The sequence below is a fragment of the Zootoca vivipara genome, chromosome 7, assembly GCF_965207765.1.
Source record: "Zootoca vivipara chromosome 7, rZooViv2.hap1.1, whole genome shotgun sequence".
In the NCBI taxonomy this organism is placed as follows: domain Eukaryota; kingdom Metazoa; phylum Chordata; class Lepidosauria; order Squamata; family Lacertidae; genus Zootoca; species Zootoca vivipara.
In genome coordinates this window covers 93,918,412-93,934,242 of record NC_142590.1, presented here as the reverse complement: position 1 = coordinate 93,934,242, position 15,831 = coordinate 93,918,412, and the positions used below count along the sequence as shown (strand labels likewise).

Genomic DNA, 15,831 nt, shown 5'->3' with positions numbered 1-15,831 from the left:
ACCACCAACCCCCTGGAGCGCAGCCTACCCCTGCTGCGTGGATAGGGTGGGCCGGAATCCTTAACCCCCCGGCTTCTCTGCAGTTTCAACCACCAGCATTTCAAGCTAAGTAAATGGTTAGTGCTCTCAGTGCTCCTGAAAAGTAATATTGGCTCTGAGGACCTGTATCTTCTCTGGAAATCAGTTAGAGGAGCGGAGAGGGAACCAGGGATGTCTCGCTAGAGGGGAGGTCCTGTGCAAGCCTGCACTTCTGGCGGGACTTGCAAAGTGGGTCCCCAGGGGCTGCTGTTGGTTTTGTTCTGCAAAGAGCAGCCACTAAGGCATCCTGAGAGCTTCGAACGTCTGCCGTTGGAACTTCCTTGAATAAAACCTGCCGTCTACACACACACACACACACACACACACACACACACACACACACAAAATATATGTGGGAGAGCAGGTCTGGCAACGGCTGCTGGCCAAGGTAGCTGTCAACGAGGGGCAGAGGCAGGGAGGTTGCTCCCGTGCCCTCTTTGTGGGTTACCTGGCAGCACCTGCCTGGGAGCCTAGTGCAGATTTATCCCGTTTTGCCTTTGGAAATCTTGCATCTCAGGAGACGCGAATGCAGCTGCTTTGGCAAGACGGAGAACAGTGTCAAGGGAGCCCCTAGGTCAGGCCAGCTTGGAGGAGCAATGATCAAGGGGGCAGGAAGGGAATTGGGTGCTGAGGGGGGAGGGAAGCAGAATTGGTGCGATTTCAGAGCACCTGGGGCTGTTGGGTGCCGGGCATTCTGTGAGCAGGGAATCAGCAGGACAGGCATATGTCAAGAATGCTTTGATGGTGTTTCCTGCTTGGCAGGGGGTTGGACTGGATGACCCTTGTGGTCTCTTCCAACTCTATGATTCTATGATGATTCTAGGACCTTCCAGGCTGTTTGCTTTCCAGTGTCCCGTTCAGTACGGATGTGGCACCCTGGCCTTAGAAGCCCAACTTGTTAAATGCAGAGCCGCCTCGCTGTCCATGGGCCCCTTCATCTTGCTAGGGTGGGGTGGCTGTGTGACGAGTTCAAACCTTTTCCACTCCTCTTCTCTCTCCCCCCCCCCCCCCCCGCAGGTTGACAGACTGATGGAGTTATATTTCAAGTACCTGGATGCAATGCAAGCAGCTGATAAGAAGATTGAAGGAGAAAAGCATGTAGGTGTCATCATCCCCCCCACCCCACCGCACCCCCTCCTGTCAATTCATTAAGAGATGGTGCCTGCCAGTTCCCTGAAAGGCTAAAAGCTCCCCATATGAACCAACCCAGGCCCTGCGGCCATTATCCGAGGCCCTTCTTTGTGCGTCCAGAGGACGCCAACACGAGAACAGGACCTCTTCTGCGTTGGCTTCCCCTTCATGGAATGCTTTCCCAGGGAGGCTTGCTGGGTGCCTTCATTACACTTTAGGCACTAGCTTAAACTTTGCTCTGTAACCAGACCTTCAGCCTTTAACTCTCAGTGGCCTTTTAGAAGTGGGCGGGATGTATTTGAGGCATATGTCAGGTTTCCTTTTACCTTTTTGTGCTTTTAGTGCCTAACACATTTAATTAATATTATTAATAATAAATAATAGTATTGATAATTTTTTGGTTCTTAACGAGGCACCTGCAGTTTGCACAAGGGTTCACTTGCTTCCTGCCACACTGCCTGCGAGCTCACCGAAAGCGTCCTCCAGACACAAAGGCCTGCTGCCCAGCTTAAGGGAGGGGGCATGCATGTGTTGTTCTCCATTCAGTTAAGTACTGGAGAATAATTTGCAAAAAAAAAAACCTGCAGTTATAGGGTGGTTTGTAAATTCAATTAATAATACAGTAGACCCTCTGGTTATGTACTCTCAAGTAATGTAAACTTCGGGTTGCGAACGCGGCAAACCTGGAAGTATTTTTCCAGGTTTCGCTGCTTTTGCATGCGCAGAAGTGGCGCCTCTAGGTACGAATTTTTCAGGGTGCACACGGACCCCTGGAACGGATTAAATTCATATCCAGAGGGTCTACTATACTACTACTACTACAACTAATAATAATAATAATTAATAATACCTACCATGAGTTTGGTTTTTAAAGCTTTTTAAAAATATTTTATCGAAGTCTTATCAAATCCATTCAAAAATAATAGCAAAAAAGCAGCACAGTGTATCCAAGAGTGACTTTATATTTGGTTTGGTAGAGTACTTAGGGAAGCCAGATTTCACAGTGTCCCATGGGGAGGGCAGCCGTTTCTGTGCATAGGAGCCCTGAAATGCAGCAGAGGGTCACGGAGAGGGAGCAGGTGTCCCCCCAGGTAGGACATGGCAGGAACCCCAAGGAATGCTGCCGCCTAGAAAGAAGCGTGTCAGCTTGCAGTGAAAAAGTCTCCCCTCTTCCCCAGTCCTTTTCATGTTTTATTTGAGAAAAAGGTGGCAAGCCACCACAGCTCTTTAACTCCCTCAGAGACGAGGTGCAATTATAGAGCCTCCGCAGCGATCTCTGCAGAAAGGGAGGCAAAGGCAGGTGATGACTTAATGCAATTCTTCTTAGTGCGAGGAAATTATGCTCAGCAGGTTTATTCAATAAAAGCGCTCTCGCCGGATACTTTGCGCCATAACGACTTACAAATTAGATGCTAATTGTGCCACTGTTATGTCATTCCATCCTTGAAAGGGAGAATCTGGATTCCGTGGGCTTTGATAGCCTAAATTGGGTTTTTGAATTAACCTGGCCCTTGAGTGGGGCAGCAAATGGCTTGAATTGCATGGAAGTGCTTTGCCAGAGGGTGATAATGAAAGGGGTTAATGCAGAGCGTGAGGAACAGCAGCGTTTGCTAGAGGGCAAGGAGGCTTCTCCTCACCTGGGCTCTGAGCTGAAGCCCATTACTGTACATCCATTGCCGGCTGAGAGCACAGCTGCTGATCCTAAAAGCCCCAGGGTGTCTCATCCCAAACAGAGTGAAAGAACTTGCAAGGCCTGCACCTGTTTCTATATAGGGAGCTGGGTAGGTTTAGCCTGGAGAAGAGAAGGTTAAGGGGTGATATGATAGCCATGCTCAAATATATAAAAGGATGTCATATAGAGGAGGGAGAAAGGTTGTTTTCTGCTGCTCCAGAGAAGCGGACACGGAACAATGGATTCAAGCTCTACAAGAAAGAAGATTCCACCTCAACATTAGGAAGAATTTCCTGACAGTAAGAGCTGTTCGGCAGTGGAATCTGCTACCAAGGAGTGTGGTGGAGTCTCCTTTGGAGGTCTTTAAGCAGAGGCTTGACAGGCATATGTCAATAATGCTTTGATGGCGTTTCCTGCTTGGCAGGGGGTTGGACTGGATGGCCCTTGTGGTCTCTTCCAACTCTATGATTCTATGATTCTATGTTCATAGCTTCGAGGACATTGTCCAACCATCTCTTCATATCTGTCGTCCCCTTCTCCTTGTGCCCTCCATCTTTCCCAACATCGGGGTCTTTTCCAGGGAGTCTTCTCTTCTCATGAGGTGGCCAAAGTACTGGAGCCTCAGCTTCAGGACCTGTCCTTCCACTCAGGGCTGATTTCCTTCAGAATGGATAGGTTTGATCTTCTTGCAGTCCATGGGACTCTCAAGAGTCTCCTCCAGCACCAGAATTCAAAAGCACCAATTCTTTGGTGATCAGCCTTCTTGATGGTCCAGCTCTCACGTCCATACATCACTACTGGGGAAACCATAGCTTGTGACTAGCAACAAGCAAAAGTTGTCCCTCCATCAGCCAACGCTGACTCCTCCTGCAGGGGTTCTACATTCAGCTTCCAGCCAGCCAGTTTGTGTGCGTTTTGCGTTGCTTATAATTTTGCCCTGCAAGTGTTGGGTCTCACATCTGGTGCCAAACTTGCAGCTCTCCCTCACACTTCAGCCTCTAGTCTAAAGGAAGTTTTGAGCCTTTCTTCTTGAGGCTGCAGCTGTTCCATAAATGCCCCTTCAGTGCCAACTCTGCCTGCTGGAACACAGAAAGCTGGAGAGAGAAATCAGGCCTTCAGTCCAGTGTTTTCTCCTCCCTTGGTTTGAGCTCCCCTATATGGGGCCGTGTGTGTGTTTACTAGACTTCAAGGATCAATTCTCCCTCCCCACCTGGCATAGATTTGAGTTGGCCCCCTTGACCTCTTCCCCTCTGCCAGCAGCCCCAACTGGTGGAAGCAGGAAGATCTTGCTTCTGCCCGCCTCCTTCACCAGCCTTTGCTCAGCTTCCCCGCAGCTGCTCCTCACGCCCCAGCTAGCCTGATGGGCTGTCCCAACCTGTCTGTCACCCTGACAGCTGGTTTTAATTGGGGAAGTGGGAAGAGATAATCTAGCCTGACACTCGTGCTGACCTTGCATGGAGCAGCCTGAGCGGTCTGCACTGCTGTGCCCCCTGGCCGTGAAAAGGTGTGCCACAGGGCATGGGCCACCAAGCCACATCCTGCAGAAGTTGCTCCCCCAGGAGGCAGTGACAGCCACTAACTTGAGCTTTAAAAGGGGACGAGACAAATTCGTGGAGGAGGAGAGGACTATTGACAGTTGGAGACAGCAATGCTTTTGAATACCAGTTGCTGGAAACTGCAGGTGAAGGGAAGGCTCTTGTGCTTGTATCCTGCTTGTGGGTTTCCCACAGACACTGGGAGAACAAGATGCTGGACTAGATGGGCCACAGGGCTGATCTAGCAGGCTCCTCTTTCGTTCTTAAGCAGTGGAAGAAGCAGCAGAGTAGCCTTCCTGGACCCCCTGGCAGAGGACAAGGAGGAAGCTCCTTCCTAAGCCCCAATAAAGCAGCCATCCACTTCCTGTTCCCTGGCACACCCGCGAAGTACCCAAGGGAAATGGCGTTGATGCTTGGTTTTCCAGCTCCCAGGATCCTGCCACCCATTGTGGCAGGCCCTGGGGGGCTGAGAGGAGAGGAGCAGGGGCAGAATTTCAGCTGGGATCAGGACGTCTCCCTGCTTGAATCTGCAGCAGGCCCCGCTGGGCTCTGGGAATCGTCATTTGCCACTCCGCGACTGTCAGTCCAGCCTCATTACTGTGAGAGGAGCTTGCTTCAGTTTCGCAGAAGCCCATCTTATTGCTGTCTTCTCCCATCAGCACGGGGCATCTCGCGGCAGATAAGGAATGGCACCTGAGCACTCATTTGGAGGTTAGCATCTTGACGGCTGGAGAGGGTTTGGGGTGGGGGAGAGAGAGGCAGAGTGGCTGGTTGGTGTTTGCACGGGGAAAAGATTAACAGCAGTTTGAAGGGGGAGGAATGGTGGTTGTGAACAGGGCTTAAAGCGACGACATGGTTGTGTCGCAGCCATCAACGCACCGGCTCCCTGCACACCGGCAAGCAGCTTTGGCTAAATTTCCCGGCGCTCGCAGTGTTTTTTGTCTTGCTGCCAGCCCCGCAGTGAGAGGCTCCCACCTTGCACGAGAGAAGAGCCGTCCCGGTTTCCGCCTGCACAATCAGCGGATCCGGCCTCCAAATCACTTCGTTATCCTGGATTGCAGGTGTCGTGTGCCTTGCGCCTCAGATGTCAGTTTGAGCTGCCACAGCTGACGGCTTCGGAAACACTTGCCATTCGCATTTTCAAAAAATAAAAATCAGGAGCTGTCAAGGCAGAAGGGCAGAAATTAGGAGCTGGAGAGGCAAGGGGGGGGAGAGCCTCCTGCCATGGCTTGTAGATTGCCAGTGACATTCCTGCTAATCCTGAGCCAGGATTTTAAGGGTCTCTTGAGGCTCCAGCGCATTCCCCGAGAGGCAGCCGCCACAAGCCAGGTCAGAAGAGGGCAGATCCTGGTTGTAGCAAAGGGTCTGGGACATAGAACCATAGAACTGTGGAGGTGCAAGGGGCACCAGGGATCATCTAGCCCAACCCCCTGCCATGCAGGAGCCACAGCTAAAGAGTTCCTGACAGATGGCGACCCAACCTCTCCTTAAAACTATCAGACCAGAAAAGGGTGTGGTGGTTTGCCAAAAGGCTGCGGGTTTTGAGCATCCCAAATCCAGACTGCAATCCGCAGCCAGAAAGATTGCTTCGGGGGGGGGGGGAGTGGTGGAGGGATCTGGCCCTGGGGGTAACAAAGGGAGGTCCAGGGGTTGCCGGAGGTAGGCAGAAGCAAGGTGTGGTCCTGCAAAAGCTGGAGTAGGGAAGCGGAAGAAATGAAAATGGAGCTGAACAGGGTGATCCCTTTTAGAGTTTCAAACTCTCAGGGGAAGGGGAGCACACCTGTTTTGTCACCTGCCTCGGCAAAGGGGGTGTTATCAAGGCCCCGGCACACCACAAGATGAAGCTGGGCCAGCCCTACACTGTGCTGCTTGGCTTTCAGTTTTGGTCAGGTGGGCAAAAGAAGCCCGTCGGGTGGAAGTCGGAGGACAGTATGGGAATAGGAGCGCTCCAGAGGGCAACAACATGAGAACAGGGCCTTTTCTGTTGTGGCTCCCTGTTTGTGGGAGACTCTCCCCAGGGAGGCTCACCTCGCGCCTTCATTACATATCTGTAGGTGCCAGGCAAAAACGTTTCTCTCTCACCAGGCCTTTGACTGATTCACATTCTGTGTCCTTTTCAGTGTGTTTGGCTGGGGGGGTGTGTGTGTTATTGGTTTGTTTTTGTTTTTATTATGTGTTTTGTGTTCTCATTTTGTATTTTTCTGTTGCGAACCACCCTGTGATCTTCGGGTGAAAGTTAATAACTAAATAACTAAACAGAAGCCGTTCTCTCATGATGATACCCTTAGTTAAACTCTGGAACTCACTCCCACGGGATGGATGGCTTTAAAAGAGGTTGAGACAGTTTCACATAGGAGGGAGAGGGCTGTCAGTGAATAACTAGCCATCCTGACTGTGCTCTCCCTCCAAGGTCAGAGGCGGTGGTGCTTCTGAATCCCCGTTGCTGGAAAGCGCAGGAAGGCAGAAGGTTTTGTTTTGTTGCTTTGCATGGTTTCCCAAAGACATCTAGTTGGCCATTGTGAGAGCAGGATGCTCTGGATGTGGTCATGGGCCAGATCCAGCAGGCTGTTCTTAGAGCCTTATCCCTTGTCTCCTCCTGTGGGCTACTGCTTTGTTCAGCATTTTGCTTGCAGACCTTCCTCAGTCTGGGACCTCTGTTGCTTCATGTGGGCTCTGAGGAAGGAAGGTCTGGGGCTGGGCAGCTGGCTGGGGAACCAGAGGAGCTTGCCACTGCCGTGCAGCCTTGCCTTTCCCCTATTTTTGCCTGCCACACACACACACACACACACACACACACACACAGGAGGGGGGTCCCTCCTTGCCAAGTCTTGCAGGTACAGCGGGCGCTCGCTCTAATGAGGAGACATTGCTCCGGCGGACTGCCACGCACCTGCTGGGCCGCCGTATAATAAATCACAGAAGCAGCAGGGAGCTCACGGGTTGGCATAACAAAATTCCAGCGTGAGGATAGCAAAAGGTCACGTGTGGCATGCCTTACTGCTGGCGTAGGGCCAGCAGGAAGCGAAGGGTGGGCTGGCAGGCTTGTGCCGGGGAGTGGGGGGCCTGCAAGGGCATGTTTTGCCTGGGAACAAATGGCTCTTTCACTGCGCGAGGGATTTCTGCGGACTTTGCCATCAGAGCTCCTCCTGGTGCTTCTCTTCCGGGACTTGCCATGCAAGCGAAGGTTGGGTGGCTTATCTGTTCGCGATGCTTTGGTTGAGACTCCTGAATTGCGGGGGGCTGGACTAGGGGACCCTTTCCAATTCTTGTGATTCTGTGATTCCAGGACATGGTCCGCCGGGGAGAGATCATTGATGACGACATGGAGGATGAGTTCTACCTCCGCCGCCTGGACGCCGGCCTCTTTGTCCTCCAGCTCATCTGCTACATCATGGCAGAGATCTGCAATGCCAGCATTCCCCAGGTGAGGGCAGCACGCCTGCCGCATTACCCCCCACCCCCAGTACTCTTGGTCTTTGGGCCCCCACTGGACTGTGCCTCCCTATCAGGGAGGACCCAGAACTCAGCCCATCTGCATCGGGGCGGGGGGGCTTGGTGCACACATTTTATGAGTTTTCCCAGATGTGGGACCTTGACTAGGGATGGAGGTGCCAGCCTTCCTAGAATGTGGGTGGCCCTGTTTCCCCTCCCCTCCTTGGGCTAACACACCTGGGTGGGGGGAGGGAGGGAGGGAGGGATTTGGCAAGGTTTCCCTTTGCCCACCTGGGCTACTTCCTGCCATATGCAGAATCATGGAATTGGAAGGCCTCAAAAGGGTCTTCTAGTCCGACCCCCTGCAATGCCCCGATCCCAAGCCCAGCGTATGCAGGGCTGCTCATTCCTGCTTCCACAGATAAAGGCACTTTCCTTTCTGGCCATTTTGGGGCCGTGGGAGTGTGCTGTGTCAAGATCCTGGCACAGTTCAACCAAGCTGCCTCAATGGAAAAAAACCCAACTCTTTCCTGTGGGTTTTTTGTTCTCTGTTTCCATTACTGTACAATTACTGCAGCTTTCTCTCCCTCCCCCTTCCCTGTTTTTCATTCCCTGGCCAGATTCGTCAGCGAGTCCATCAGATCCTAAACATGAGGGGAAGCTCCATCAAAATAGTTCGGCACATCATTAAAGGTGAGTCCTTGAGCCCTGGAGTGGGGGAACGGCTTCTGTTTGGCCAGCACAGGCTCCTGTTTGGCCAGCAGCCCCAGCAGAAAGCAGGGAGCCAGCCTTGCAGCCTCAGGCATGTGGAGCTGGGCAAGAGACCGCCTCTCTGCCTATTCATCTGGCCTCCGCGACCTCTTTTGGCAAACCCTGCCTTCCAGCCCCATTGTGCTGCCTGTGAGATTGTTGAAAGTAAGTGCTCCATGCAAAGCCCTCGCCAGCAGCAAGGTCTAGGCTGGGCTCTGTGGCTCCTGGCCTGTGGGCTTCTGCACTGAAGAGGCGGGGCGGCATTTAGGAGACCCCCTTTGCAAATTTAGATACGGGATGCTTTGATGGCAGGCCTGCTAGGCCAGGCTTGGGGAGAGAATGAGTGTGGTGTAGTGGTTAGAGGGTCGGACCATTAATGCAATAAATAACTAAAAACAAAACAAATAAAATTGCTGCTGACCTCCTCTTCCACCACCTCTAGCCACCCAGACCTAGATCGCTCACTGCCGGGTCCCCAGTCTCCCTGAGAAATTCACAGTTCACCTTCTGACCTGAACTGGCCCACGTGTGGTTACAACAGCACCCAGGTGGTTTGACCCACCCTAGAAGGGTCCGGGGCTAGGGGGGCTTCCTCAAGTCCTCCATCAGGCTCCAGGTAGCCCCCCCCTCCCCCTGTGTAGGGTGGGCAGAGCTGGATTCCTGCCTTTCTCCACCGGTGTGGGATTCTGCTCACCTGGAGCCTCGCACAGCTGGAGTCGTAAGCCATTCTTGCTGCAGGAAGAAAGCGGGTTCTTCTTGAGGGAGGGGGTTTCTCTGGGGCTTGGAGCCAGGTGGTGGTGGGGAGTGGCAGGAGCACCCAAGCAGCAGCAGAAGCCGCTCCAGTGCCCCCGCCCCGTCCCGTCCCCCGTCCCCCCCTCCCGCCAGCGGAGGTTCAGCTAATTCAGCATCTTCTGCCTTCTTCCCTTTTCCCGCTTTGCATGTAGGGCTCTTGTCCCCTTCTCCATCCTGCTTTTTTGCATGCTAATTGGAAGCCTGTTTCTTAGTTTGGTTTTTATGGCCTACATATTTTCCCTGTTTCTCTGGCAGCCTGACAGCTGATGGGTCCCTGGGGAGGGCCAAGAATTGCTTTGGATGCAAAGGGAGAGAGAAATTGGGCTCTCCATTTATTTTAAGTGGGGGTGGAGGCAAGCAGGGAGGTGCAACAGCCTCATTAAGGCTCCTCTCTGATGGCTGACCAGGCTGGGCTTTGGGGAGAAATTTGGGAGGTGGGGGGTACAGATGCCTTGTTGTGGGAACCAACAGCGTCCAGGAGAGGTGGACCATTCTAGGCACCCCACTGAGGCAGGGGGCTGTGGGGTGTGACAGATCCAATAACTGTTGAAGCAAGTGTTGGTGATGGATTTCGCTCCTTCTCCCTCTCTCTGAGCGCCATGTATGTGGTCATGTTTCTTGGGATTTGTTAAAGCTATATTGATGGGAGTGGTGGCCACCAAGCTAGATAACATCATTATTAGCATTAGCATTATCTATACCACTTTATATCAAAGCAGTCTGCTACACATTAAAACAATCTACAGCGAAACATTACTGAATAAAGTATACATTCAGAGCAGGAATTAACAGGAAACTTAAAATGCTTTCTTAAAATTTCCAAAATAAAACATTGCAAAAGAGGTCAACTACAAAATGCACATTTAATGCAGCAGAGTTAACAAAAAAGTAGACATTTTAAAAGAAAACATTGCTAAAGGAAGTAAGATATAACACCCACATTGAAAGCAGCATAGCTAGCAAGAGCCTAGAACATCATCTGAAGCATAGAACATATCTGCTGGTGTTGCTGGCAGTTCTTCCATGGTGGTTTGTGGCAGATGGTGGCTGTGGAAGCTCAGGCTCCATGACCTGGGTCTGCACTTAAAGATGAGCAGCTCTTTCGAGCAGAGGGAGCCTGGGGGAGCCCTGTTGGTGACACAACAGAATCATGGAGGAGGAGGAGGAGGAGGAGGAGGAGGAGGAGGAGGAGGTTATCAAGGACTCCTCGTCAGGATGGCTCTGCTCTGCCTCCACAGTCAGAACTTCTCAATGCCGGTTGCTGGAGGCAGCAAGAGGGGAGAGGGCTCTTGGGCTTGGATTCTGCTCATGGGCTTTCCAGAAGAGGCACCTGGTTGGCCACTGTGAGAACAGGATGGTGGACTGGATGGACCATCAGCCTGATCCAGCAGACTCTGGTGATGTTCTTACATGGGGTATAATAGTGGTCCCTTGGGTTAAGTACACAATTGGTTCCGGAAGTCCGTCCTTAACCTGAATCGAACTTTCCCATTGAATGTAATGGAAAGTGGATTAATCCGTTCCAGACAGGTCCGCAGAGTACTTAAAGTACTCAAACTGAAGCATACTTAAACCAAGGTATGACTGTAATGAGAAAGAGAGAGCCAGGTGAAATTGCCGTCACCATCTCTTTGGGTAGTTTGGTTGAGTGCTGTGAGAAGAGGATGCTGGGCTAGATGGGCCCAGGGCTTGATCCAGGAGGCTTTTCTCGGGTTCTTGTATATTTTTCTCCAAGTGACCTCTGCTTATTTGCTTGAACTTGAATGCATTAAATTGCTCCTTGCCTGCAGATACTTCCTGCCTCTTCTGTGTCTGGGACACATAGTCATTTGAACACTGCAGATTAATCAGTTTGGCTGTGTGTGGACCCTGCCCTTAGATCAAAGTGTGGGAGCAGATTTCCTTTTGGGTGCCTCGGTGTGTGGGGAAACATGGGAGGGGCACATCCCGCCAGGCAGAGCAATTGGGAACTTCCCTGTGCATCAGAAGCCCACAGGCCTTCCCGCCTTCTTCAGAAGAATGCTTGACTTGCTGCTTCTGCTGAATTTGCCACCCCAAAACAGTGACCTCCTGGCGGCTGGGTGTTGGAGAAGGGTGTTGGCTCGCTTGTCTGCTTCTCCCAGTTTAGCCTCCTTAGAAGGCTAATGGCATCTCGACAGCCCAGCGCTGAAGATGCAGGGGAGAGCAGTGACCTTGAGGTGCCTTCGCAAGTGATGCGGAGAAGCCATTTCTCTCTCTAATGGGGCTGCCGGGTGATGCCTTGTGCTCAGGACTCGTGGATATGGTTCGTGGGGCGTGTAAGGCCAGAATGGGCTCTCCGGGAGTTGAGTGATGGGCCTGCAGTTTGACGCGTCTTGCCAGGTGTGCTCTCTGCCGCTTTTGTTTGGCACAGAGCAGCACTGTGTGGAGGCCTTTCTCTGGCCGAATGGGAAGGGGGATGAGATTCACACCTTAGGAAATGGTGAGTGTAGCATTTCTTCTGAGCGTGAGAGGAGAGCCTCCTTTTCTTAGGTCCAAGCAGAGAAAGAGAAAGGCCAGAATAATAACGTCTCTTGTGCCTGTTGTGGGCAAAATGCTTTGAAGTTCTTATTTACCCATGCAACAGCCCTGTGTGGTAGGATAAGGCAGACAGAGAGGGAGAAAGAATGGCAAAGGAGCAGATTTAAGCCCAGGCTTCTTCAGACCAAGCCTCTGCCCCACGTCCCATTGGCACCCCACAACCCACATCAGCATGAAAAGAAATACACAATTACAAACATAGCCAAAAGCGGAAACAATAAATAAAACATCAAGAAGTATGCAACCAAACTGAACGATTTCCACATACAGCATAATAAAATCTAAAGTAAAGAGACAACAAATTAATACTGATAGCAGCAGCAGCCTGAAACAAAAAAACCCAAACAAGACCCCATCCCAAGAGTCTGTTCGGTAGCTTCAGCTTCTGCAGCTGGAGTCAGTCCAGATGGAAAAGGCCCGCAAGGCAGGGAGCAGGTCTCCCAGGACTCCCAGCCAAGAACAGCCTTTCCTGGCCTGGTGTCTTGCTGACCTTTTGGACTCCAGCCCTGCTGGCCGGGGCCGACTGGAGTGGTCGTTCAAAACATCTGCAGGGCGTCAAGCTGGGGGAGGCTGTGGTGGAACATGACCAGAGAAGAGAAGGCGCTGTTTGGAGAAGCAGGGATGAGTAAGCCTAGATTAGGGGGCTGGTTTGTAGAATTGATACCCCCACTTAATAGCGTGCTTGTGGTTCTTGCCCCTTTTGTGCTTCCAGTGGCCCAGTTACTGGGGGGAGGGGAGAGAGAGAGAGAGAGACGTGCAAATGGTCCAGGGATTTAAGCCCAGCTTTGAGGCCATCGCTTTGCCCACCGCCCATGCAAATGTGTCCAGGGCTGCCTGGGCAGGCAGGTCTCTCCTCTCTTTCACATCAGCCCAAAGGGGGCAGCTGGTGTTTGCTACTGTGACTTTTCCCGACCAGTTCCCCTCCTCCCCGCAATCTCTGGAAGTGAGGAGCAGAGCCTGCCCTGCCTGTTGGAGCAAGTCGAGCCATGGAGGGCAAAGCCCCCATTGCAGCAGCTGCTGCCAGGCTTAAGCTTCATGCATATTCAAGGCCCTCCTCCTCCTCCCAGGAGCCCAGGCAGAGGCGGCAGCAGAGCAGCGCTGTTTGTGTGTGCTGCTTGAGATGAGGGGGGAGCAGCGTCCCCATGCATTAGGGGGCTCATGGATCCCCCCCCTGCCCTGTAGCAGGGCCCACTTCTCTTGTATTAACAGGAGCCCTTCGCCCTGCAAGCTGCTATGGCTCCGTTTTGGAGACTGGGTGGCACCTTGCACAGGAACGGAGAATGCTGCTCCTTTTCCCTCTCAGGCACCTCTGGAATTACTGGGAAATTGCGGGTTTTCCACAGGCACCAAGGGTGGCTACTGTGAGAACAGGATGCTGGACTAGATGGGCCACTGGCCTGATCCAGCAGAATCTCCTTGAGTTCATATGTGGTCACAGGGTGGGCCGCTTTCCCATGCCCTGCTCAGCTCCTGGCTCTGGGCCCGGCTGCCTCCCTCCTCTGCTTTCCCTCAGCTGCCCTCTTTTCCCCACCCCACCCCCATGACTAGCCCCCAAACATGGCACCAAGTATATCTGCTGATTTCAAGAGGGGGGTGGCAGGCATTGCTTAATAGGGCCCCTCACCTCCTAATTGAAGCTTAGAAGACAAAGCTGCTCCCTTTCTGTTCCCGTATTACCAGGGTTTCAGTTGTGGGGGGAGGGGGTGTTGCCCCAGATGTGGAGCTGCAGGGGGTGTTGCCCCAGATGTTGGAGCTGCAGGGGGTGTTGCCCCAGATGTGGAGCTGCAGCTGCTTGTTCTTTTGCTGAGAGTGCCTCTTGTCTTCCTGCAGAGTATGCGGAGAACATCGGGGATGGGAAGAACCCCGAATTCCGGGAGAGCGAGCAGAAGCGGATTGTGGAGCTGCTGGAGAATTTCTGAGGGTCCCACACTCAGCTGCAAGACCACCCCTTTCAGGACCCCGTGACCTTGTGCTGCAACTCTGGAACCACAAAAAGGACTTGCTGTGGAGGAAAGAAGCCTCCGGGCGGCTTTTTGAGATATTAAAGATATTTTGTTTGGGTTTTTTTCTTAACGTTTCCCGACTGATTCTCTGTTGTGGGAGCACAGGATGAGGCCCGCCTCCTTGAAGTGGAATGGATTGGTTTGGGCCGTGGTGAACCATGTCTGCACCCATCATGTCCCACTTTCTTTCCAGGAAGTATTCTGTGGTTTGGGGCAGGCTAAAAGTTGAGGGTGATGCTTGATGCTATTTGATGGTCCTTTGCGGCATCCATTAGATATTGTGGTGGTGGCTGCTCTGCATTCCCAGCTTCCTTACCCCAGGATGGAGCCCAGGAGGCCTTTGGGCTGACTGATTCCCTTTTATACACTCCTTCCTCCCACGGCAGCTCAGAGCTGTGAACAGAGCCGGTGTGGTGCAGTGGTTAGAGCATTGGACTAGGGCCTGGGACGGAGACCAGCGTTCAAATCTCTACTCAGCCATGATGTTCACTGGGGGTGGCCATGGGGCCCAGCCACTGCCTCTCAGCTTAGCCTACCTCGCAGGGCCGTTGTGGGGATTAAGTGGGGAGGAAAAGAACCATGTGCTATGCCACTCTGAGGCCCTGGGGGGGGGGGGGAAGCGGAATATAAATGAAATAAATAAATGAATGATGCATTTCTAAAATCAAAACTGCACAAAGCAAAACCAGCTGCTAAACCATCAGTAAACAATATTCGTTTCATAAAATTTATTCACTGTTTACAAAAGAGAAAACAGTAAAATTGAAAATGTACAACCCTTTGAAGCATACAAAATAGGAAATACTAAAACATATCAAAATTACCTAAACTTTCTAAGCATTTGAGTAGGCTTGTGTAAACGAGAGTGTTTATAGCAGGCGCCAAAATGTGCGCTTATTTCAATAGGCAGGGAGTTCCAAAGTGCAAGCGCTGCCACACTAAGCGATTGAGTTTGTACAAAAGCGAAATACGTGTTGTGTGGCCTCTGTAGCAGCTCCAGTTCTGCTGGCTGGAGTGTCCAGTGGAGCACAGAAAGTGCTTTTAAGCTCTCTGCCCTCCTGGTGGGGGCAAGGGCTGCCCTGGGATGCTCTCCCGGAAGTTGGATGGCCCTGGCAAGGTCCTGCGAAAGCATCGCCCAGCCACCATGCGGAGCGAGCCTTGCCCACCCCCCTCCCCGGAAAGCAAAGAGCTTTAAAGCTCTTTATGTGCTGGGTAACCCCAGCCAGACCTGGCGAAAAGAGCTGTTAAGACTTCCTTTAAAGGGACAAGACCTGCTTGGTACGTGGACTCCTGAAGTATGGAGGTTTCTCTCCCCCCACACTTGCTAGCCATGGGGACAGCTCCAAGGGTCTTGGCATACAAACTTTTCATGCATACGCTGAACTCTTGGAACAGAGTCCTACATAAGATGTGATTGTGCTATACGGTCTGTTGCTCCTTTGGTTATAGCAGCTTGGACTAGGATGTTCCTTGGGGTCCCTTCTGACTCCATGATTCAAATTTCATTGAGGACCAGAGCCCAAACCAACTTTTGGATTTGGATTTGGCATTCCCCAACTTGGTGCCCTCGAGATGCTTTGGACTACAACTCCCATCAGTGCCAGCCAGTAGGACCTTGCTAGCTGGGTTTCAGCTCCTGCAGGCTAGCTTGTTCTTTGGGGATGCTGATGAGGACACTTAAGCGGCCAGCTAAGGCCATTGTCTTACAAAGAGAGACTTGCCTGACCAGCTCAGCAACAGAACTCTGCATTGGATTCTAACCCTCAGTGGGTACAGGAGCCCGAGAACTGGAAGAGACTCAGGGCATCATGTAGCCTGACACCCCCACCCTCCGAAAAAAAAACCACCCACATGCATGTGTTGCTTGCTGCTCGCTCAA

The 15,831-nt window shown here is 52.2% G+C and overlaps 1 protein-coding gene across 1 annotated transcript in view; it reads left to right on the top strand.

Moving 5' to 3' along the window:
• Positions 1–14,017, top strand: part of CTNNBL1 (catenin beta like 1) — an 85,922-nt gene extending 71,905 nt beyond the window's left edge. The window contains exons 13-16 of the mRNA XM_060277412.2: positions 1,096–1,176; positions 7,703–7,840; positions 8,469–8,541; positions 13,780–14,017. Coding sequence (XP_060133395.1) covers positions 1,096–1,176; positions 7,703–7,840; positions 8,469–8,541; positions 13,780–13,868 — 381 coding nt within the window. The 3' untranslated portion in view covers positions 13,869–14,017. The remainder of the gene's footprint in view (positions 1–1,095; positions 1,177–7,702; positions 7,841–8,468; positions 8,542–13,779) is intronic.
• Positions 14,018–15,831: the final 1,814 nt, after the last annotated feature.